Raw genomic sequence first — 24,831 nt, 5'->3', positions numbered from 1 at the left:
GTGGCTTCAACTGGCCGAAACCACAGACTCCGGTCTTTCCTCTCTGGGTGGTGAATAACATTCTTATCAGCGGCAGGGAGAGCACGGCCTGCACAGATGTCTTTGCTCGGGCAGGGTGATAAACGACTTGTTCTTACTCAGACTTCCTTCCCTGCCTCCCTTCGATGAGCTAGAGTCACAGGAGAGGAGGATGAAACACACGGCCTGCAGCCCGGTGTCCTTAGAGACTGAGCCCTGCAGCTGCCGCCTGGTGTTTTCAGAACGGCTTTTCCCCCCATTGTCCTTCAAGAAAGAAGCCCTGCCAGTGTTTTCTGCGAACTGTATTGGTAGAAAGCTGGGGGGAAAAAAAAAAACAAAACAATCCAGGCACAAGAGCCATCTGCCGGACTTCCTCATTCATAGGAACAAGACTCATCTAAAAATACCCACCGAGCTTCCAGAATGTCCAAAATTCTTAGCGGACGCCCAGCCCCAGCTTGCCGCGGAGACCGCGGCTCAAGCTTCGCACGGCCACCAGGCTCTCATCGGACAGCACGGTTTGTAAAGTGTGACGGAGGCCAAGTTTCCTTCTCACTGTCCTGAACTGTGTTCAGTTCACACACATTCGGTTGAGAACTTTTTGCCTCCGGAGCAGAAGCTTATGAAACCCCAAAGGACGCTAGCGCGTGATTTCAGACCCGGGACTCCAGACCCGGGTGCACCTGCACGCCAAGCCTTTGGGCTGGTCAAATTCAGGGCTAAGTTTGGTGATGACTCGGAGAAACCCTCTGAACTAGATCTGAAAGCACACAGGGGTTAGAAGACGCCACACCCATTTTTTTTTAATTGCCCAGAAGAAGTGAAAATAGGCTAGTTTCAGATGCAAATAAGTCATGCCTAAATCAAAGGAGGAGAACCTCTTACCATCCTAAACTCTGGCGCGTCGTGCCATCCTCATCGGCAAGGCCCCCCAGAGCCCAGGGACGGGCTGGGCCAGGGGCTGCAGGGTCCCATGGAGCAGCCCCAAAGAGGAGGGCCAGCTTCGGTGGCAGTGCCGGGAGTGCCTGGTCAGCTGGCTGGGAACTCACCGCTCAGAGCTCTCCTTTTCCCCCAGTTCCTCTCTGACTTTTCTATAAAATGCACTTCCTGCAAAAGCACAGGAAAACAGGGACGGCTCTGCCTCTGACCTGCGGCTCTCAATCTCCAATTGTCTTGTTGGGCTCCAATGTTAGCGGCAATTCAAATACGCTCTGAAAGACAGTCAGCCTCACCCCACTCACTCTCTACTATGTAGCCACATCCTAAGGTCAAGATCATTAAATGATTCAAGCTGAGCTTGCTCGGTGAATAAAAGCACCTCGTTTTTTTTACTTATCTTATGCTTCTATTACCTGCAGCATGTCCCCTGTCCTGTCTGTCCTGAAAAGCATTCCCAGGTCTTTCAAGAAATAAATTTTGACTGTCTACTCTGCACTGAGCACTGTGTTAAGTACTGGGGACACAACAGTGAGTAGAGACGATACCATCCTTGCTTCAACAGACCTACGACCTGGGAGATAAATACTTATCCAGCTCCCCTAAAAAAGTATAAAGAGGGTTCAGTCTATACCTTCAGAATACATTTGCAGTCTTGGGAGTTGAGCATCCTGACTCCAAATCTTTCTAAAACACTGCTCTCATAATGACAGCTAATGCTGATGAGCCCTATACAGAGCTCTTGCTAAGTATGCTTAACCCCGGCCATTGTACTGGATCTTGGTGCTCCGTGGTGACTGAAATACATACCCCAGATAGTCTTCACTAATCTCAATTTAAAACATTTCCCCCCACTGTTTATATATTGAACATATAGCTAGACTTCTTGTTTGGGAAAAAAAAATTATTACTATCTTGTTTATATACTACTACTACTCCTCCTTAATCCTTTGCTCCAACTGGGCTAATCTCTCATTGTCCCCAAAGCACTCTGCATTACTGTCCTCTGCCTATCCTAGCTCTGAAGAAACAACTCTCTCTCCCTTTCAAAGCTCTATACCCTCAAACCCAGGGTCAACATCACTTACCTACAAATCCCTCCCAAACCATTGTAGTCTTTTCTGACCGGCCCATCTCCTCTGGAAGGCACACTGAGCTGAGTCTGATTCACATCACTGGGCATTAGGTTATAATTCTGGTTAGATTATTCTAATTGTTTCATGTGAAATAGGCTTGTTACCACGCCCAAATTGTTCGAGGAGCTGTGTCATACTCAGAATATACTGGAACACACAGTAATTACTAAATACTTCTTGACTAAGTTTATCTGCCTCTGTTTCAATAACTCAGTGGCATCTAGGAGCATAAATGTTTCCTTTTGGTAAAGAATTACACTTGCCCAGCAAAACTTGCAAAAGGCAGGAACATGGAGCAAACACCTCCAGTAAGGCTGGATTCAATAGCTGGACCTTTCTCATATTTACAAAATACAACAGTCCCAAAATATCCTGAACTTCTACAAATCTTCTAGTTAAAAAAAAATTTTTTTTTCAAAAAAACAATTTTTTTTTCAGGAGATGGGTTGAAAAAGGCAGATAACTACGCTGAAAGGTTTTTATTGTTTTTATTTTTGGCTCTCTTTGATGAAAATGCTAGGGGAGTTATTTTCCAAGTATCTTAGTGTCACAGGAAAGGGCTAATAAAGTCCAGTCTACTTTGGGGGCATGCTTCCCCCCGGATTTATTAGCATGTATAAAGATAGGAAATCAGTTTTATTTTCGGTCAGATGACCTCAATGTTCCCCACAGTGCAAATTAATAAATTTGCATTTGCAGTTAATGCACTAGTGACTTCCATAGCTCTACAAGCTGAAAAACCCTTTGGTTCAACCTGATGATGAACGCAGTTTGCATTCAATGCAAACCACTTAAAAACAGGAATAAACCCATACTTATTTTTAAAGATAAGGAAGCGCACATGCACACATTTAGGTCAGTCATTAGTTTTAGGGAAGGATAAAAATGCTTGAATTGGTCAAATGGAAATTTGAAGGCATTTGCCCTGATGATATACAGATCTACTTTGGCACTGAGAGATATGTATGTTTTTAAAAAATCACCTTTCAGGTCCCCCCAAATTAAAATTCCTTAATCCGTGGCCCCAGGTGGCGATGTTCTTTTGTGTACTTTCCTCGAGAGGGTCCGGGCTGCCTGATGCTGAAGGAAGGCAGGCAGAGGTTTGGTGTTACCTGGCCCGGGGAGCTTTGAGCTGAGGCTGAGGACAGGCCAGGAGCTGTCAGGGAGCAGGTACAGAGACCCCATCCCCAGTGCACCACCCTTTATCTCCAATAGAGGTAAAGAGGCCCCGAGTCCTGGCCTGGAAAGTCAAGGAGGATGCTCTTACAGGTGTTCACACGCGGGCAGAGAGTTAGAGAAGATGAAAAGGAGACGAGGAACAAATGGACGACCAGCAGCTGCAATCCAGAGGGTTACCCAGACTGCTGGGCCGCCTATGGGCCAGCATGGTGTGGGAGCACCTGCAGGAGCCTTTGGGAGGAACAGCCGTGCAAGCATTTGTGGAACTTTCCAGAAGGATTTCAGAGTCATCTAGGAAGGCTTCTTATGGGGAGGTTATGTGAACCCGGGGCTCTGCTGCCTGGCTTGGATCCTGGCTCCGCTGCTTACTGGCTGGGCACCTAAGAAAAGGCACGTCAGCTCGCTGTGCTTCAGCTGCCTGTCCAGCACATTTCTCCTAATGGGGTAACAATCATACTTATCTCACCGGACTGTTAGACAAGAGGTCATGAGTTAATATTTGCTACATGCCAAAAACAGTACCAGGTGCACAGAAAGATGGATGGATGGATGGAGAGACAGACAGAGACAGAGGGAGGACTTTAGCAGCCTCCAGTAAATTGAGTAATTCTCCTACCTGGATGCAAGCAGAAAAGAGCACATGAGTCACAGATTTCACTCTGACATCTCTACTTTTATTATGGTCCTTAAAGAGACTCAAAGGGGGCACCTGGATGGTTCAGTCGGTTGGGTGTCTGACTTCAGCTCAAGTCATGATACTGGGGTCCTGGGAGGGAGCCCCAGGCCCTGGGCTTTGGCTCAGCGGGGAGTCTGCTTCTCCCTCCCCCTCTCCTTATGCCCCTCCCCCCACTTGTGTGCTCTCCCATGTACACACACACACACTCTCTCTCTCTAATTAATCAAATCTTTAAAAAGAGAGAGAGAGAGAGAGATCAAAGAAGAAAATTCATCAGGATGATGCTTTGAAGATAGGCATTATTCTAAAGTAACTAGGAAGAACCAATCCGTCCATCAACCAGACCTCAGTATGAATCTATGATTCGAGACGTTGCTAAATGGTAGTACGGCCCCAGGCTCAGGGCTAAGGTACTACACAGATGACCAGGTTGCTTAGCTCCATTACACACAAATTAAGAAACAGAAGAACCTCTTTTCTTGGATTAGCCTGTCTCTCCTCTGCAAAAAAGAACCTCGCATGATTCCTTCCCTGTTCACACCACCTCTCCACCCTCTCACCAGGACTCTGGTGATTGAGTAAACCAAAGCAGCAGCAAATTCTTACTCATCAACTTGGGAATTACTGCTCTTCCACTCCTGACCTATCCCTCTTGGAACCCATCCACCAATACAATCTGTGGCTGACCAGAATCTTTCTGTTTCTAGACTACTGGTTTTGGCAACGACGCTTTCAGAATGATCTTTCCCTCTTTCTCTTGATTCAGCAAATGCTCCAAGTCCACTCTGTTGACCCAATTTCTGATCCCAACTATTGGCTTAAGAAATCCATGGGTATTTACGTTAGACTTTGTTCCTATCCTCCTGGCTTGGGAGAGTGAGGCTATTTGTAACAAAGCCACTAGATGATCTTTTCCACTCCCTACTCTGGCCCAGTCTGTTGCCCAAAAAGGATGAGGTTTCTTTCCCACTCCTGGGTCACCTCTTCAGCCCTCTGTTAGCGGCTCTCTCCCATCTCCCATCTCCCATCTCCCGCAGCCCTGGCTGAAACCTCCCCCAACCCAGGTAAGGGTTCTGGTCACCCAGTTCCAACATGGCGGTGGTGGGAGCGGGGGTTCCCTACACCGCAAATTCTCACCAGCTGGGTGTCCTACCACTGAACTCAGTTCTGACACTAAGCACCCGGAGACAGCATCAGATTCTACAGGCTAAGGGCTCCGTCCCCACTAAACTGCCCTCTGTGGCAGATGACAATCCCAGGTCCACGTCATCACCTGTGCTCTGACCGACCAGCTACAGATCGGAGGTTCCAGTGACCTCTTCCCTGGGTCCGATTCATTTGCTCGAGCAGCTCACGGAACTCACAGAAGCACTTCACTAGCAGAATACAACCCAGGAGCAGCCAGATGGAAGCGACGCACAGGGCAAGGTGTGGGGAAAGGGCTCGGAACCACCCATGACCTCGGCAGGTCCACAACACTCCACGCGCATCTCCGAGGGTTCACCAACCTCGTAGCTCTCCAAACGCCATCCTTTGGGTGGTTTTACGGACGCTTCGTTCCAGAGGCACAGCTGATTAAAGCATTGGCCACAGAAGCAGGATTTAACCTCCAGCCCCTGACTGCTCCCCAGAGGCCGGGGGGTGGGGCTGACAGTGCCAACCCTCTAATCACAGGGCTGATTTCCTGGCAACCAGCCCCCATACTTAGGCGGGTTCAAAAGTCACCTCATTAACATAATAAAACACACCTTTATGGCTCCTAGGAAATTCATCACCTAGCAAACTTCAGGGGTTTTAGGAGCTCTGTGCCAGAAACAGGGATGGAGACCAAACGTTTATTTCTTACAAATCACAATATTGCACCAGGTAAGTTCAAACGCTTTCCATCTTCACTCCTGCACCAGGCAGCCCACTGCTGCTCTAGGAAAGTGCATAACCAAGCAGCTGGGGACCTCAATTAATACATGCTTCCTGCCTTCATCCAGCTCTTGGGGCTCCCTGGCAATCCTTGCACTTGACCTCCCACACAACAAAGCAGCTATTTCAAACATTCAACAGTTTTCTTGATAATCTTAGTTGCCACCCTTATTTCTTGCAAGTAAGTCCTCGTTCTCCATGGTTCAGTCTTTCTTTATGTTCTTATTCACTTCCAGGGCAGAGAGGTGAGATCTGGATTATGCCATACACCTTCACGCTGACCCGCCTTGTTTTAGCTTTTCCCTTCCTCCCCATCTCTACACCAACCCTCCACTGTCCCGATTTCCCTCTTGCCCCAACTCACAGTGTTTCCTTGGATGTATACCCTTGGACTGATCTTTTAAAAAGACACGTTGTTACTTTATGTGTTTTCAGTTTATAGAATTACATTGTGTTACAGATCCTGTTCTGTTTCTTAGTTACTTCTCTCAAGGCTAGTTTAAGTTTCTTCCATGTTTCTGCATCTATATCCAGCCCATAATGTCTAACTGCCATTAAGTATTTCATTTCATACTCATGATGTTTTACTTTTCTGTTTTCCTAGATAGGAATACCTGGGCTTGCCCCACCTACCCTCTCCTGGGAACAATGTTGCGATGATCTCCGTCATATGTGTTCCTCTACAGACCCAAATGTTTCTCTGAGGCATACAGGCAAGAAGGGAGAGTGCAGGTTGTAATGTATTCTTGTACTGAATTTTACTCAGTAACTCTTATTAGCTCTACCTACTCTGAGTCCTCAATATGTTGTGACTGATCAACTGTTAAAACCAAGAAAACTTCAGACTCTGAACTGTAAGAAGAGCCTCTTTCATTATGGTTCTCTGCTTTTATAAGAGGCACGGGCAAGCATCGGAAGTAGGATCAAGGGTCTGGATTTAGGATTCACTGGTAGAGACAATTTCTGTTTCAAGTTTTGGAGAGGACATGAATATAGAGGAGGCATTTTGAGAGACTGGAAGGGAGGTCACGAAGCAAATGTAACAGATGAGTGAATATTCTTGTCCTGGCTTTCTTGTACTCGCTCCTCGGGAGACATGCTCCGTCCCCGAGTTGAACATCTCTGAAACAGACAACCTAGCTCATCACCAGCCCGGAAGATGCAGAAAAATTATATCTACTATGCATTATGAAAACATATATTATATATATACATATATATGTATGTATACATATATATACACATATATTATAATATATTTATGTTGCATTTATATGGTAAATCTATAATATTTACATTTATATTATGGAATTTTCATTTTCAAACTATCTGGACTTTGAGGTTATAATCAAAGGGAGAACCATAGTCCGCCAAAGTCTGCTTAGGACGGCCTGAGCTGGACAGAACACAGATCCTCTCCCAGGTGTAAAACCCTTGAATTAGTGTAGGGAATAGTCACTAGACCTAAATTAACAAATACCTGGCACACATGTCTACACCCTGTGCTGGCATAACGTGCTGACAGTACTGATTGACCATGGTGAACCTTCCTGCAGGGAGGGCCCAGGGTCTCACTGTTTTCCACATGGGGCTCAGGCTGTCACTCCCGTTGATGGGAACTTGTGTGGAGAGTGCAACCGCACTGCCCTCTCGGTTCAAGAATATGCCATCACAGAATGTTTTTTTTGAGCTACACATATTAATAAGCTTTAAGTGACATCCCCACTGTGACCAGTTCTAAAATTCCAAAGACTGCCTCCCTTTTTCCCTGATCTTCAAGGTCTTATTACTTACTAATATGTCAAGTTATCCCAACTATTCTTGGGTTTATCCAATGTCATTGTATTTTTTCATCCATTTTGACTACCACCCAGAGCTCCCCAAAGAGCGGAAGCCATTCTGAAGGGCATTCTACAACCCAGGAACATACATGGTAACACTGCCCATTATTTGCCTAGGTTTCCAACTTCAGATAAGTTTTTATCGCACAAGCATACATGAGCACGAAGTGGCCAAAAACCGAACTACCGGGAAGTCAGGGGATCATCTGACAGTGATAGGTACTGGACAGTAAGATGAGTAAAAAGGGAAGGATTTCTTACAGCCGTCTTCAGTCTGGAAGTTCCCCTTTCCCCCCCAGCAAAGAACAGTTGTTTCTGGGAGTCAGCCCGTTAGAGAAGCACAGAGAGTCAAGCCATCCAAGCCATCAGACAAAAGCTCATCGAAGCGGGGAGTTTTACCAACTTGTATGGAAAGAGCATGAACACCCTTAATGACCGACAGCTTTAGGGATGTGACCAAGAGTCAATATAAAAAAAACTGAGCAATTTTAGCGCCGGGGATGAAGACTGATCTTAAACCCTGAAGGTTATCAGCTGCAGAAAGGGCCACTGAGTATTCTCTGCAGTTTGTCTATCAACGTTGATGAGAGGAAATCCTTTCCTGGGCACACCCACGATCCTAACACAGTGTAACAAACGACTCGCACCACAAATAGATAATTTCTCACCAACTGGTGAGTCCTACACCCCAAAAGTAGGCTGGCTATTTTAGGAAAAACTCCGTCGGATCACTTAATGGACGAAGGGGGCTCGAGCATATGGCCCACCCCTGTGTTATCCAACCCACCTCAGGAAGGCATGAAGAATCTCTTCCCAAGAGCAGTGAAACCACACCCAGACTTCCTTGCGACTCACTGGTGGGGAGAAAGGTCCTTAGCTGAGGACTACCTGAAAGGAACATTCTTATGGCAAGAGAGAGGGCTGGAGCCACACACCTGCTCAGCTTGGGAAAAAAGAAAAAAAAAAAAAGAGCAGAGAGTATGAGCCCAGTTGCAAAACCGAAATGTATAAGCGTTGGAGAGAAATTAATCCATGAAAGGATGCATTGTGCCTATAGGGCGTTTGCCCACCTTGAAACATTAATAATTATTAACTTTGGCTTCTTTCACTCAAGGTGACAATGTTCTGTTGAGCAAGGCTAGGCACAGAATTATAAGAGGATATCTAGTGAAAAATCGGGCCAAGTTCTGTAGTTCTCTCTGGCCTTTTGTCCCCCACCCCCCAATTCAATAATCCTTTACTGAATACCTACTATGTCCCAGGTACTATGCTGAGGCACCTTATGGGAAAGTCAAAGGAAAACATACAGAACATGGTTCCTGCACTTCCAGGAATTTACAATTTCTTGACAAGATACAAATAGAGATCCAATTGAACATGGTGTAAGACATACTGTGTTAACTGCCTAAACAGAGTACTGGGGCAATCCAGAAACCTGGGTTTCAGAAAAATACTTGGATATAAGAATTTAAGGCTACTTCTTCCTTTCTCAGCATTTCCTGATGTCAAAGCATAGTGCTTTTGCAGAAAGTCAGATAAGCAGAGCATGTTTCTTGGCCTACAATTCAACAAGTATTTCTTGAGCATCTATTATGTACCAGGCACCAAACAGGTTACTATGTTTTTACAGATGGCTAAGCATGCACTTGACCTTCAAGGAGCATCTGTCTCCCCACCCCATCTTGCCTTTTAAAAAATAAATGTTTATCTATAAACCTGTACTAACCTTGATCTTGAATGGGGTCAAAAGGCTCTGGAAGGAAGGACTATTCTTTCGCTCCTCTGGGACACTGAGCTGCACTTACCTCTGTGTTACCCAACAGAACGAGGAAAACATAACAGGAAGTAGACACCTGATGAATTACAGAAAGAATCTAATCCCTACCTAGCCTTAGCCGTGGATGTATGCTCCATAATGGAGAGAAGTTCCAAAATTCTTGATACAGACTACTGTTAAACCCGGTGATTTTTCTAAATTTCAGAATAGAAATAAAGGAATCAATTTTAATCCTCCCTGGTCCAGACAGCATCATTAGATGTCCAGTGTTTTCAGTTTCGATCCATAAACTCCGGGGAAGAAGCCAACTATTAATTTGCCCCTGGTAGGGAGCAGAATATAAACGTGCCTTGCTGGTGTGCTTTGTTCTGTTTGCCAAACTCCGAGTGTATATGTGGGAGCAGTCTCTCTCCCTGAACTATCCCCAGCACTCATTCTTCCCTGAATCGATTCGACCTCCAGCCAACTTATTTCAGCTTTGTCAAAAAGGCTAAACACAGTCAGAGAAGATTCTCAGAGCACACACAGTGCTTTCTAATACAAACTGTGATTCTTAAAATGCCACACAGAAAAGCCCATTACACATCAAGAATATGGGATTTCCTAGTAAATTGTTGCCATTCTACGGTAATCCACTGTAGCAGAAAATGCCTCAGGAATAAAGCATCTGGAGCTTAACTCAGATTGGATATGGAGTCTGGAGATAAATACCGATCTCCATCATTCCATTTCCATCCTTGGGGCTCATGCTGAGAAACCATGTTACTAAGAGACCACACAATGAAGTCATTTTGATTTTTATTCCGATGGCCCAGTGGCCACTTCTGGGGACAGAAAAGTGCTCCATCTGTGACACTGTCACCACCTGTCTGCTGAGCAGTGACAGGGGAGGGAGAGCAGGGATTCAAGAATGGGCAGAAGCCCAAAGATAGACTCGGTCTCTGCTCCCCAGAATCCCCACAGAGGGGGGAAGGATGTAGTTAAGCAGTAGGTTAAAATGACAAAGAGCATGAGTGATGACATCAAAAGTAAGCGTCTGTCACTTTCTTGGGGGAAACTCTTTTCTTTTGATTAGTCTTATCTGGGGCCAGACCTTTGGCCACTAAAACCATATAAACCTGTCTTCGTTCTTATTCACCTGCCATGCTCTCACTCCTCCTCGGAGTTCAGGCCTCTCATCCTAATTTGGGGTTTCTCTATGAAATTTCTGTCTGTGCTAGTCAGAGGATTCTCCCTCAACTGCCCTTGTCACTCAAAAGCCATAAGTCTTTTGAAACCGGTTTGCATCTGCGAAGAAATAAAAGGCAGAAATAAATTTGATTCTTCTGCATCTTAATTATTTCCCCAGGCGCTGCCGCTCTCATGAAACTGCCTTAAGTCTTGAACGTGACATTGAAACTATGAAGTCCGTGCTTGTTTCCCTCAGTGAGGTCCATTGGTCTAAGTCAGTGAGCCAGAACGTGTAGGCGGCCGCCTTGGTAGACCCAGACCATGCCTCATCTGCTGGGAGGAACACTGGGTGCACTTAAAGACCTCTAAAGGGTATGAAATGGGCATTGAGAGCCTCTAGCCTACACGGCATTATGGCAAGAGTCTTCTCCAGAATCCTAACGGGAGCTTACAGAGGACAACATCTCAGACAAACAGAAAAGCCAAACATCTAAAACAAGATCCCAGGAAAGCCAAGTCAACCCCCCCTCCCTTTTTTTTTTGAACTCCAAGCCATAAAATGATGCTTCGTTCTTCCATAATAGTCCAAGAAAGCAGAAGGATCTAAGTGAAGGTAAGTGAAAAGTAACACTGTCTTACATGAAACAACCCCTTTCTCGAGAGTGTTGAGTCATATGAGATTGGCTATTTTTGTTCACGGGTGAGGCTGATTCTTAGAAATAGGACCCATTAACAGATGGGCCATGCAAAGAAACTGAGTTAACCTTCAATGTCATTCACAGACCTTCCAACATTTTCCATCTTGGAAAATTGACATCAGTCTGCCGTAGTTACCAGTGTGGTACTGGTATCGGTCCTGGATTCACAGTGGGCTCTATTCTCATAGAATAGGGTGATCTGCCTTCACCCTGACCTGCTAGATTCAAAGACAGTGGGTTTCTGGCACCTTTCTCAGAGGGATTCAGTAAGCATTGAGTTCCAGAATTAAAAGTCAACTGATGGTCCCAAGCCCCACCCTCTTATCTCCTCACGAGGGAGATGTGATGATTCAAGAGACGTCAGTAATGCTTAAAACATCTTCCCCAAATGAAAAAAATATATGTATATGAGTTTGTTTTAAATAGTACCAGGCGCTCTTTGCTCTTTTCTAGGTTCCCTTAAGCTATTTTTTTTATTCCCTTAAGCTATTTTTATTTCCTAGAATTTTTTCCCCCAAAAGTCGGGAAAATAAGAACTTTTTTGGTTTGCTTGCTTTTTGTTTGTCTGTTTGTTCTTGTTTTTAAGAGCTGGAACCCAGAACCTCTGGTCTGAGCTGTATATAACCCAATGGTTTTATCGTAACAAACTGGGCCAAAAAACTCTCATCTCAACCCAGACGCTAACACAAACCCTACCTGAGTCACGTTGCTGTGGCAACTGGGTTTCGCCAAGTCCTTAATTCTTCCATGAGGAAGGTTTAGTTTCTTCTCCAAGGAACCAGGTGGCGTTCAGGCGATATGCCTAGGAGTGGGTCAGGAGGTTCCCATAGGGTACGGGTGTCTCTGCACTGCCGGTAGCCCTACGTGGCTCTTGCCTATGTAATAACTAACCTCTCGGGACACCTGGGTGGCTCAGTTGGTTAAGTGTCTGCCTTTGGATCAGACCAGAATCCCAGGGTCCTGAGATCGAGTCCCATATGGGGCTCCTTGCTCAGCAGGGAGCCTGCTTCTCCCTCTGCCTCCTGCTCCCCCTGCTTGTGCTCTCTCTCTCTGACAAATGAATAAATAAATCTTTAAAAAAGTAATAATAATAGTAACTAACATCTCTACTGGAGTCTGTTCATCACACTTGAGTCTTTCAACAACAGGGTGTTATAAAAGCATTGTTATTCCCATCCAATTTTAGGGAGGCTCAGTCACCTCCAAGTGGCTTGCTCAAGATCACTCAGCCCATAGATAAGACAGATGCCGTCTAAACTTGATTTTCTGATCAAGTTCAAAGCGCGTGCATCCCACTAACCTAACAAGGCCTGAGGCAGACAGATCCAATGCCCATGTTTTACTCTCATGCCCTGTTCGCTTCCTACACCTGCTGAAGTGCCCTATGTGTTAGGAGCAGAGCTGGCCAGGGACAGCTGTGTAACCTCGGCAGGTGACTTCAGCTCCTTTTATCTCTGCCTTCTCGTCTATAAATTGGGGGTGGTAATTCCTACCTCCTGGGGCTGTTCTGAGGATCAGATGAGTTAATAGGTCTAATTCCCTTAGCTCTACGCCGGGTCCATAGTGAGCACCATATAAACGGGAGCTATTCTTAGCTGCCGGCTCCCTCATTCACTCAGGAAGTTAAAACTGTGGCCAAAAGGAGTCTGCAACCACCTAAGGACCTGGAGGACGTCTACACCGCATGGCAGGTGGCCAGCGCAATACCAGAACAAAGCAGTGGTCACGGAAAAAGCCCGTGTTAGAGAGCATCACGGCCTGAGACGCTTTGATGTTCAAAGTGTCACAGCTGCTTCTCTCTGTGGACAGCTCCCTGCTTCCGACAGCAGCCCAGAGGCACATGAGCTGCAACAGAATCACTGGAAATGACACAACTAGAAAAGGTCTGTTTGGAAAGGCCGTCATTTTAAAAACAAAACAATAACAACGACGACAACAACGAGAAAACACAGCAAGGTTTCTCCTTTCCCTGGTAGAAATCCATTTTGCCGGAATAAGAGGGAAATTATGTTTTCCCAGAATTTATATTCCATGCACAACTCAGTATCTTTAAAAAGGCACTTATTTTTTCTTAGGCCTTTGAAAGGTCCTTTAAACTGGCAGGAGACTGCAGAGAAGCGGTAGAAAAGCTGTAAGTTTCAGCGTGCTCAAATGAACTCCTTTTTTTTTCCTCCCCGTAAAAACCCACATCTGAAGGTTACTAACCACGTGCAGAGCCTCCTAGTACTCTGCTCTTGGCTCCAAGGCCTAACTGTTTCTGGAACACATTTGGGAGCGCCCATGGGCCTCCCCATCTCTTTGCCTCTCCAAACGCTGCCTTGTAGTCTCCCCTGGCCTTCTTTCGCATGTCTAAAGAAATGGGGAAATCTGGGCGTTTCCCCAGAAAAGCCCGCTAGAGAGACTTCAGAGAGATGGGGAGGAAACGGGCACCAGCTTCCACAGTTCTGAGCACCGGGAGAGAGGAGGACCTGCTTGGCACTGCTTCTTGGAAAGAGTCGTTTCAAAAAGACCGGGCAGGGCCCTCTGGTAGGCTTGTCTGCTGAGCACAAACATGAACAACTCAGAAGCTTATATAAAGGCACAAGGGCCCTTGGGCTGACGCTGGTGCCCAGAGCGCCGGACTCAGAGCTTGGGCCTGAGGGCTTCCGGTCTAGGACAAGAACAAAGGTTTCTGGAAGGGCCCCGAGGGACACACAGACCATCGTACTCACCTGGACTTCGGAGGCGGTGGCGGAGGTGAGAATACCTCAATCCCACTTCTGTCCTTGGGGAACTCAAAGGCAAAAGAGGCCGATTTGCTCATCCCAGTCCCAGCAACTTTGTTGCTCTGCGCAGAGGAGCTGTCCGTGGGGCGGAGGCGGTGCCAGGTGGAGGAGCTCGAGGGCTCCGCCGTGCCATTTTCCATCTCTCTGCCCCAGCTTTGACTCAACAGCTCGTGCTCTACCTCTTCCTCTTCCTCTATCCGGCACTGGCGGCTCCAGGCTCCCGTCTGGTACCGGGGCCTCCTCTGGTCCAAGGTGGAGGCGGCGGTGGCGGCAGGCGGGTGGCACCGGGCAGAGTCACCGGTGGCGGCGACGCTGTTGGCCCGGCAGGAAGCAGCAGAGTCTGTGGGGGCCCTGGAGGAAGTCTGGGGCCCGGGACCACCTGCGGAGCTCCCCTCGCTGAGGTCCGAGAATGGGGAGGTAGACGGTGACACCGGGGACCCTCCAGGGCTACTCTTGGACAGCTTGGGGGGAATGGCAGGCTTCCCCTTGGGTGTGTTCTCACCGGCGTCGGGACGGGCACCTTCCCGGGAGCTCATCCCCTGTCCAGCTGAAGTCTCCTCTTCCCCTGCCTCAGAGTCCTGGCTCATGGGCCCGCGCGGCCACTGTACCCCCACGGCGGAGTCAGGGCTGCTCAGGTAGATTGTCCGGTGGTCCTCTTCCGGGTGGGCTGCCATGACTGTGATGGTGGCTGCCACCTGGGGAGCCATGTCTGGGCCTTCCCGGTCCCGGCCCCAGCCAGATGCTGCTTTTTGAGCCCAGGCGTTAGCTGTCCGTACCTGGCCCTGGCCCTGGCCTCGAGCAGCTGCTGCCTGTTCCGCCGCGGCCTGTGGCTTGGAAGGTGCTGGAACCACCTTCTTCCTTTTGGTGCTCTCGGCATAGATGGGTTCAGGCTGTGCCACCTCTCGGGGGTGGGCTGGAGGCTGGGGATCCCCCGTTAGTCCAAGGCCTCTGTTAGAGGTTGCCAAGTGGCAGCCTGAGTCCTGCGGCTTCCCTGGCACGGGCTCCTTCGTGAGGGAGCAGTAGTCACTGTCCAGATGAGGCGCAAAGGGGCTGCTGGCCCCGCTGCTGGCGCTCCCACAGGAGAGGCCGTCAGAAGAGCTGGCAGCCTCGGAGGTCAGGGACAGCTTCTTGGGGGCCAGGCGGGGCGGGTTCTCTGTGGGGCCCTGGCTGCCGCACTCCCTCCGGAAGCCCAGACCCCGCTTCTCCTCCTCGGGGGGCCCCGCACACACTCCCTGCTCCCAGCACGGCGGGGAGCGGTCCCCTCTGCCAGGTCTGCACCGAGAACTCTCGGTCTGTGACGTGTCCGTGGCAATGGGGCTCCCAGGGCAACAGTCCAGGATGGAGCAATACTCGCCCCCTTCACTGTCCCCCGAAGGTGAGCACCTCTGATCGCTGTCATCCTCCAAGGGCAGGGACTCCTGCAGGGGCTGCGGGGAGGGGCAGGGCCCAGGGCCCTTGTGACAGCCGGACGTCATCCCAGCAAAGGCAGCCACCTTCTGGCGGAAGCTCTCCTGAGCGGAGGTCAGCTCTTGGTAGGGAAACATGGGTTTCTCTTCTCTCCCCACCTTCTCAGGGGAGAAACTCACGGGGTGGAAAGCGGTGGGTCGCTCCCCGCGGGCCTCTAGGCTGTGCAGCCCCACCATGGCATAGGCGGGGGGGCAGCGAGCATGCCCATCCGTGGAGGCAGAGGGCCCAGCGGCCTTCTGGACGCCTCGGAAGCTGCCCAGGTAAACTATCGGCACGTCGTCCTGCTGCGGGAGGGGGAGCTTGCCGGGGGCTCGTCTCCAGATGACCTACACAGCCCCAAGGTTAAAAGACTTACATTAGACCTTGTCAGAGAAAAAAGGAAGAGAGAAAAAGTGAGAGGGAAGTGCCATGACATTGTGAATGGTCTTCCGTGCTGCAGAGCTCCCTCCCTGCCCAGCACGCCTACCTTCTGATCTCCCCACAGACTCTCTTCATGGCTGGGGCCCCCCCTGGGGCCAGTGGTCTTCCCAGACACTGAGCTGTGCTTCCCACCCGGGGTCTGTAATTCTTTTGGCTTAAGTCTGTGAGGTAGGGGGATAAAAAAAATCTAAAAAAGGACATTCTGCCTTCTCCCTCAAAATGGCCTGATGAGAGAAATTCTCCTAAGAGCTTTGAAAACAGAATTTTGAGTTTGGTTGCATTTTTATTTTATGTCTGTTAGTTTTTTGATAACCGTGTCACAGCACAATCCTGAAGAAACCAAAGTCATAGGGCTTTTTGAAACAGCTTGGGTGGGTGGTGGGGCAGGAGAGTGAGGGCTGGTTGCTGAACTGGGTCCCCAGCTCCCTTACTGCTCTCTGGGCCATGCCGAAGAGCGACTCCCCCTCCAAGTTACAGGCAGTGACTCAGCCCGGGGTTGCACAAGGGGCTGGACTAGTTGAGCTCTCAGACAAAGATGTGGTTTGACCATGGGACACCTGGGTGGCTCAGTTGGTTAAGCGTCCAACTCTTGATTTCAGCTCAGGTCATGATCTTGGGGTCATGAGATCAAGCCTCATGTGGGGCTCCATGCTAAGTATGGAATCCATGGGCTAAGTATGGGCTCCATGCTAAGTATGGAATCTACTTGAGATTCTCTCTCTTCCACTGTCCCTCCCCCAACTCATGTACACACACACATACTCTCTCTCTAAAAAAAAAAAAAAAGATGTAGATTGGTCATTCCCATCATTGAAGTCACGGTCTCCTTGCCCTCCCCTTCTAAAGTCTCCCCATACCCCAAAACTTTTAGAAGCAGCCTCAAAGTTGGGCCACCATTTGCCTCCTTTCCAAGATGATTCTGAACTGAAGGAGTCCCTGGCTTATGTCTGTGAAGACCAAAGGTCCTGAGTGCAGCCTTGTGAATGGGTGTAACCAGCTTCCGACTGATGGAGTGGTTCTGGAAGGACATGGAACTAAGTGTAACCACAGGAAATGCCGCTCCTCAATTAAGCCTCCTCCAATTTAAAACTGACCTCTGATTTCACATGGCTCAAACACCCTTCCTGATCCACTCAGCACGATGGTTTAGGAAAAGCAGAATTGGCGAAAAGGTCAAGCAAAAGGTCATGCCCTCTAAATAATTATACTTCTGTAAGGGGGAACCTGTGGGATGAGCAGCCCAGTCTAATCTTTGGGGATATAACGGTCTCTAGTGGTCCCAGGTCAAAACTGCTGAAATCCAGGCTTCACAACGGGAAACATGAACACCGGCTGGGAAGTAGATATGAAGGGATTACTGCTCACGCGTCAAGTGTGATCATGGCCTTGTGGTTCTCTTTTTTCGGAAGACTTCATTTTTTAAAGACATGGGCAGAAATGGTGCAATGTCTGGGGTGTGCTTTAAAATCCCAAGGAGGAGAGGGTGGGGCTGGGGGCCGAGAGGAAGCAAGACGGGGTCATGAGTTCATCTGCAAACACTCGTGGCCGTGGACGCGGGACATTCCTTATGCCATCACTGCTACTCGTGTATGCATTGTAAAATTTCAAAAACTTTTTTTTTTAAAGCTGCATTTTTGTGTGCCTCCAATTACACAATTAAGACACTCTCCAATGCCACTTGCAGGACCGGACTGATGGTTCTCAGCCTGAAGGGACAGATGGAGGGGAGCGCAGTTGGGAAAGGAGGGCAGGAGTTGGGGAGCAGCAGTCGTGGGGTGGGCTGACCGGAGGCCACCCCGCAGGAGTCATGCTCTAACAGCCCTCCCTGGCTGCTGGCCAGCCATCCCGTTACAGCAAGAGCAGCCCCTGTAAAAATACCACGGGCGTTAGTCAGCCTCACCTGCGAGACGTCGGCGCTCAGGTTTGCCTCTGTCCACACATCGGAGGCGTCGGCGCTCATCATGGTGGGCTTCACGGCGATGGTGGGCTTGGAGTAGGGCGAGCCGTTCACAGCTTCATCTTCCAGGCGGCAGGTGTCAGGCCTGGGGGGCAGGCGAGGTGGAGGGGGCAGGTGGCCGGCTCTCGGCTGGGGCTGGCCGGGCGCCAGCTGGTGGTCGCTCCTCAGGCAGAAGCAGTTCTTGCAGGACCCAGGCTTCCAGATGTGCTCCACAAAGTCACTGCACGCAGACATCTTCGGGCTCTCGGCGTTCAGGCAGACGGTCTGGTGCATCTTGAGCCCGCGGCGCGCTGGTTCATCTTGCGCTCGGCTCTCCGGCGTGGGCTTCTGGGGGACAGAGGTGGGTCGCAGGGCGGCCTCCTGGAACAGTAGCAGAACACTGGGCCGATCAGAGAGCTGCCCGGCCCGAGGACAGCCGCATTACCAGCCGGAGTCTGATTATTTCGAGGGGAGTAGAAGGGGGAGGAAGGTGGAAAGGAGGAGAAAAAAAAAAGGTAAAGATTAGCATTCCGCGTTTTCAGAGGCCCTCACCTATTTGTCATAAGGCTCTTAGTCACTCTCCGGTGGGGCGGCCTTATCAGAAGCTGTAAAAACCAAACACAGCTCTGGGACGGGAGTACAGAGCCCAGTGGGGATTTCAGTCCCCAGGGCTGAAGGAGTCTAGCGCTGGGGACAAGAACTACAAAGTTGTACAGCAAATAAAGATGGTGGCTTCCAGAGGACAAGCCACGACTTCACACCAAGGACTGTGTGAGTGGGCAGGAAGGCCTGAGCCCTGAGCCTAACTTGGGAAGCCATACCTCTGGCCCCGCGGACACTGGATGGATGAGAAAGGGGAGAGGTGTGGGGCCAGCCTGCCCCTCAGGGGAACTGCGTTAGGAGGTCCAGCATCTTGGGAACTGGCCCTCCCCCTCTTACTTCAACCCAGTGCTCAGAGAGGTCAGCAGAGCTGGGGCTGCAGGCCAAGGAGGGAAACAGAAAGAGAAATGCCCGATTATCACAGCCCTCTGGTCTAAGGGTGGCCAGGTAAAATATAACAGAGGGAAGAGCTTATCACACAATTATTTTTCCCTACGATAGCCCTGGGGGTAAGGCAGCCTGCTTGTTGCAAGAGTTATCTCTGACAGCGAAACAGGGAGCAGAGGGTTCTCCCAGAGAACCTAGTAAATTCACCTGTTGAAGATGAGCTCAAAGGGGTTGCAGATATTAGCCAATTAGCCTGAATAACAGCTCCCTGCCGGGCTGTTATTCCCGGCAGGGAGCTGTTATCCCCATTTTACAGATGGGGAAACAACGGCAGTGACATAAACAAAGACTTGTCCAAAAGACGCAGGGAGTCTGGTGGTTCTAGAAGCCAAAAGGCCAACTGTGCTAGAAGCCCTTCAACTTTCATCACGACATCCATGACACACAGTGGCTGCCCATCTCCTGTTTGCTGCTCCTCGCTCTTCTTCCCTCATTTAAACAAACTGGCGTCCTCAGAAGGAAAACCTTCATGAGAAAATCATCTCTATAAACCTCGGGCGATCAGATTCTCATCAAAAAGGGAGTTCTGCCCTGGGGTTTGCTCTCCACTCTCCTCCAGTGAGAACTTGCTTTGGGGCTGATGCCGGACAAATTATCAACAGGACTAACCGGGTGGAATGAGCCAGGAGCCCATTCCAACATCACCAAGGACCAGAGCTAAATTTGCCTCCTTTCCCTCCAAGGATCACCGTGAAGCCACTGCCTCGTGAAGCTAAACGAACACTCTGAAATAAAGGCAAGTGTTTGTCTTTCAGCAACTGCTGGTGGGGGCTCAGGCATCCCTCTCTTTAAGACGATTGTGGGTTAGGTTCTTCTCCTCCCCTAAATACACCCGAGTAGCAGGTTCACGCCTCACCAAGTTCCCCAGAAGAGGTCACTAAGCTTCAACAAGCAGAGGAGGAGAGCAAGGATTTTTCTTTCCTCCCATAATCTTGAGCCACAGAGAGCTTTAGGCTCTGCTGCTGAATTGGGGGGAAGTAGAGGAAGCACCCTGGTATTCAGAGAGCAAGTGTCCATATCCCTGCCCCTCGAGAGCGGTTGGCTTCCTGACCACAGGGAAAGAGAGGCTCCCCTTTAGTGCAGGCAAAGGCTCCCGAGCCCCCTTGGTGGGATGGGGAAAGAACACTTAGAAGCCCGTTCTGTGGGAGCCTTTCACGTTCCTGCAGCTCCTTATAAGGCTGAGCTATCTGTGGAGGTGGGCGTCCAACCACTTCCTCAGGGCTACCACAGACTCACAGAGAGGCAGTCTGGGGTGGCCGCCCCTCATTTCCTCCCCCGGCAGGCAACCCAGAGCACAAACTTGTCGCATCTGCTTGGTGCCAGAGAGCCGAATTCTCTGTCCCCGATGGCCCACAACAGCCCTGGGACTTTGGATCAGCTCTGGATGACTGAGGTACAGGCAGCTTCCTTCAGAACGTTCGCTGGCTGACGCACACTGTCTGGGCTCCCATGCCCAGCTCTGAGATTCTCTGACATGGGCACAGCTCTCCACACCACTGCTTGGAGATGCAAAGGTTTTTAGGGGAAGTCTTTGACTACGAGAACAGAATGAAGCAATAGACTTCCACCATCACAGACTCACTGCATCCTGTTAAAACTGGTTTCACAGTCACAGCAAACAGAATTTACCATCACGTCAAGCCAGAAAAGATCCTTTTCCAGTTCTGTCTAGAGAGCTCTTTGCCTGGAATTATCACCTAGTTGTTTTCAGCGAAAGATGGTGAAAAACTCAAGTGGCGCTCTCAGAGTGGTAACAGTGCTGGGCCTCCCAGTGCCGACTCTCCACAGCCTGGGAATGGCACCTTCCTGCCCACATTCCTTACCTCAGAGGGGAGGCAGCCCCCAGAATTATGCAAATTCCCCCATTTCAGTGGGAGGCAGCAGTGTAAGATTAGAAAAAGATCCCAGCATTCTTTCTGATCCAAGTCATGATAAAATAGCTTTGCCTCTGCAAACTTCAGCACGGGATTTGTGGCTACAGTTTGCAAGACTGAAGTTGTCAGGCACACTCCCATCCCATTTCGAAAGAATCTGAAGAATGGTGGCCAGATCCATAAAATTAAATCTTGTGGCTCAAAATGCCCCTCAGACTTGCATCAAAGGCTGTTAATGCCTTACCCTGAACTGACAGAATTCCAGAAAATATTCATCTAATAAATAAATATATATGTATCATATCTGTATCTATACTCATATATCTATATCTATATCTATCTCTCTATATATGAAGATTAAATTAATGCAACACTGAAAAAGAAAAGTACATGTGGAAGGTGTCTGGATCTCAATACTCCACTGGCAGGGGTTGCCCAGGCAGAAAGAACAAAATGACAACCTTAACACACCTCCCTAACACCCACCCAACACACACACACACACACACACACACACACACACACAGGGTGTCACGATATTTGCCCAACTTTTAATTTTATTTTTTCCTTCTCCAATGCTATGTAATCTAATCTCAGTGGTAGGAATGTGATTTTCATGGGTTACACTACAGCCTAAACCAGTAAGGAGGATAGCCGAATTCCACAGGATCCCCTGATAACAAAGTAGCTGCAGAATTCCCCAGGGCTCCCTGTCAAATTTCCCTCTCAAAAAGGGAAAAGGCTGCCACCATAGCTCAGGCCAGTGCGATCAATAAGGTCCACGGAACCTGCTCTGTCCCGATCTCATTGCAAAACTCCTGGCCGGTAGACCTTTGGGCTTTCCAGCTCTGCAAAGCCATGCCCTCACCGGCTGAGCTCTACCTGAGAAAAATAAACACATTTAGCGGGCCCTGCCTCCATTCCCTTTTACAGGACCTGAAAGCGAAGAGGTGGAGAGGTTCTGTTTTCTCAGTGTGTGTGTGTGTGTGTGTGTGTGTGTGTGTCCGGCTGGGGACACAAGCAGCAGGAGCAAAGGTTAGGAACGTGCCCACAGGAAGCCTTTCAGGGGGCTCAGCCAGCGCTCGGGAGAAAGGCATCATCTCGTTCCCTCCGGGGGCTCGGAGGGTGACATCTAAGCCGGGGCAGCGCACGAGGCGGCTACCCTGGGGCCCCAAACCATCTCGCCCCCGGGGTCCCCGTCCTAGCAGCCCCGGCGGCCCTCCCTCTCCGCTCCTTGGACAATACTCCTGCCGCAGAAATGAAGTCTTCCCCATTAGCAACTCGCAAAGCGCTTCGGTCTCTTGCCCCAGACAGAACAGCAAGCCCAACAAGACCGGCTGAACAGGCGGCTTCCCCTCCCCGAACTAGAAGGAAAGTTTCCCCGTTTTAAAAAAGCGCGATTCTCAAATGAATCGAAAACACCCTCTGGCTCCCGTGTGCTCCCGGCTCAGCGCCTCCAACCTCGAGCACAACCCCCGGGCGCACGCGGTCCGGACGCTCCACCCTCCGCCAGCGGCCGCCTGTCACCCCGGGGGAAGCCGACAGGGGAGTCGCCCTCTCGGGCTCCAAGGCGCTCCCCGCCGCCCCGGAGCTCCCCTCTGCGGCCGCGTTCGCCAGACAAAAAGAGACGGGATTTGGAGAAAGCGTCGCGGGCTCACCTCGGGGCCGCGCTCCCCCGGCCTCGCCGCCGGTCGCCCAGCCGCCAGCCGCCCCGCCGGGCGCCTCGGAGCATTGTTTGGAGAGTGAGTGCGCGCGGTGCGTGCCCGGCCGCGGGCGGGTGTCCTCTGCCTGGGCCCGGAGGCCGGGTGGCAGCTGCGAGCGCGGCTCCGCCCCCTCCGCCTCCGGTTCCGCCGCGCGCCGGGGCTCCCGCCGCACCTCCGCAGTCCCCGCCGCCGCCCCGCGCGCCCCCCGCCCCCGGCAGGCCCGCGCGCCTTCGGCTCCCTGCGGCCGGGCTGCGGCTCCCCGGCCCCGAGCGCTCCCAACTCTCCCCGCCCCGCCCCTCCCTTCCTCCCGCGCCCACCCGCCCGCCCGGGAGGCCCCGCCCCTGGCCCGGCGCTGGGTGCCTTCCGACCCGCGAGCCGAGCCCCCACCTGCCCCCGCCCCAGAGGCGGCGGTGCGCGCCTCCGCCGCGGCGGCGATCCGGGCTTGCCGCCTCGCTTTGAGCACAATGTGTGTGTAGGTGTCAGAGGGGTCCGGCATCTCTTCATCCGGGCCGGCTCTGCGAGACCCCGGGGCGGTAAAGCCCGACCGCTGGGCGGGGGGACGAGAAAGCGAGGGGTCGGGAGTGGAACTGCGAGGTCGGGAGCCCAGCCGGGCCGCGAAAGCCGCGTGGGCACCGATGTTGGCCGTTACTGTGGCGGGGGAGGAGGCGGGTGGGCGGACGCGAGGGAGCCCGGCTGGGACTCCCGACCGCGGATTCCTGGTCCCGCTCGGTCCCGGGACTGAGCGTCGGGCACGTTGCTTCACCCGCAGGAACTTCGGTTTTCTGGACAGAGAAGGAAGGCTTGGGCTGGGGAGAGCTGCTCTAACACCTCGCTTGGACCGACAGCCAGGGCTTCCGCGGGCCCGTATTACACCTGTGTTTAGTTTTCCCCGAGTGACTCACTCACTGAGATAGACTGAGTTCGAGAGAGTCCCCGGGCTAAAAACTCTGGTAACAGAGTATGACCGACCGCCTACCACCCAGTCAGTCTCCTCCCTTCCTCCAGCGGCCTGTGACGGGCCCGGAACCTTGACCTGGGTGTTTCCTCAGGGAATTAGCGAGCGCCAGGGTCACCACCTTAAGCCTGCCTGGGTGAGGGCAATGTGGTGGAATGGAATAGAAAGAAGCCCCTGGGAAAACACCTGTGGCCTCCCCTCTGGCCCTCCTGCTCCCCAGAGAGGTAATGTATGGCAACTCCAGTTAGGTCCCCTGCCTTTCAGTCCACAGGCATGAGCCCGTGAGCCTCCAGCCAGCTGAGAGGCGCAAGACTGGTTTCCCTTAAGATTCCTGGGCTTTCCGTGAGATCTGGCCGTGACAGCAGGACTGAGGGTGAGGAGGTAGGTGGGGGGGAGACCTGTTCTTGAGGTTTGGCTTGGGTGTGCAAAAAGGGGAACGGTAGAGGGATATAAGGAATACTTCCTCACGCTCCAACGTCTGGATTTCTCCTTAGTGTGAATAGAACTGGGGGGGAGGGGAGATGGCGTAGAGGGATGGAAGGGGAACTAACATTGTGCAAGTACCTACCCTGTGCCAAGCCACCCTACGAGAGGGACGCCATCCCCATGTTACAGGGAAGAAACCTGACGCGCAGAGGACCACAGAATTTGCCAGGGCCTGTCACCTGAACAGTGGTAATACTGGGATCGGAAGCAACAGCCATCTGGTTCCACTGGTGGACAATTCCGGTCTTGCCGTGCTGCCCTTTCCAAGTCCTGGCAGTCCAGCCCGATTTTTCCTTCTTCTCAAAGTGAGAGGAAACCATGTGAACAAACAGGGAAGGAAACTCTGGCTAGCCTCGGTCAGCATCCAACAAAACGGAAGGGGTCAGGCCTCTCTTTACCAAGACCTGTGGGTGGAGGGAGGGCACCGGGGGAGGGGTAGTTGATAAGCAGGTAGGTACAAAGTGGTCTGTACCAGAGAAATAAAAAAAATGGCATAAGGACATGCACGCGATTCAGTTACAGTGGGAGATGGCGCACCCCTGGGATTAGAGAAGTTCCTTGTTCCCGTGATTCAGGCTAGATGCGCCTCTAGTTCTCCCTCTGTAAGGCCTGGCTGGGGACACCCTCACAGGATTGAGCATAGAGAAGGCATTCCCATTCCCCCTTGATCTTCCTCTCTTTACTTAACGTATCCCTAACACACAAACAGGCGGAAGAACGTAAGGATCAGAAGCAAAGGCAACGGTGTGACGAGATTGGCAGTTCTGTGGCGTGGCATGGCAATGGAAGGGTTAATTCAGTCTTTCTGCCAAATAAACCGTGTCCCCAAG

General features: G+C 50.8%; 1 protein-coding gene across 1 annotated transcript in view; it reads right to left on the bottom strand.

Moving 5' to 3' along the window:
• Positions 1 to 22,648, bottom strand: part of PRAG1 (PEAK1 related, kinase-activating pseudokinase 1) — a 47,346-nt gene extending 24,698 nt beyond the window's left edge. The window contains exons 1-3 of the mRNA XM_080797617.1: positions 22,516 to 22,648; positions 17,901 to 18,391; positions 14,060 to 15,906 (exon numbers count right to left, since the gene is read on the bottom strand). Of these exons, the coding sequence (XP_080653743.1) occupies positions 14,060 to 15,906; positions 17,901 to 18,230 (2,177 nt within the window). The 5' untranslated portion in view covers positions 18,231 to 18,391; positions 22,516 to 22,648. The remainder of the gene's footprint in view (positions 1 to 14,059; positions 15,907 to 17,900; positions 18,392 to 22,515) is intronic.
• Between the last annotated feature and the right edge of the window lie 2,183 nt (positions 22,649 to 24,831).

Source organism: Martes martes, assembly GCF_963455335.1.
Source record: "Martes martes genome assembly, chromosome: 2".
NCBI classification, from domain to species: Eukaryota; Metazoa; Chordata; class Mammalia; order Carnivora; family Mustelidae; genus Martes; species Martes martes.
The sequence above is the reverse complement of the archived record's forward strand: the minus strand, read 5'-3'. Positions and strand labels throughout refer to the sequence as shown.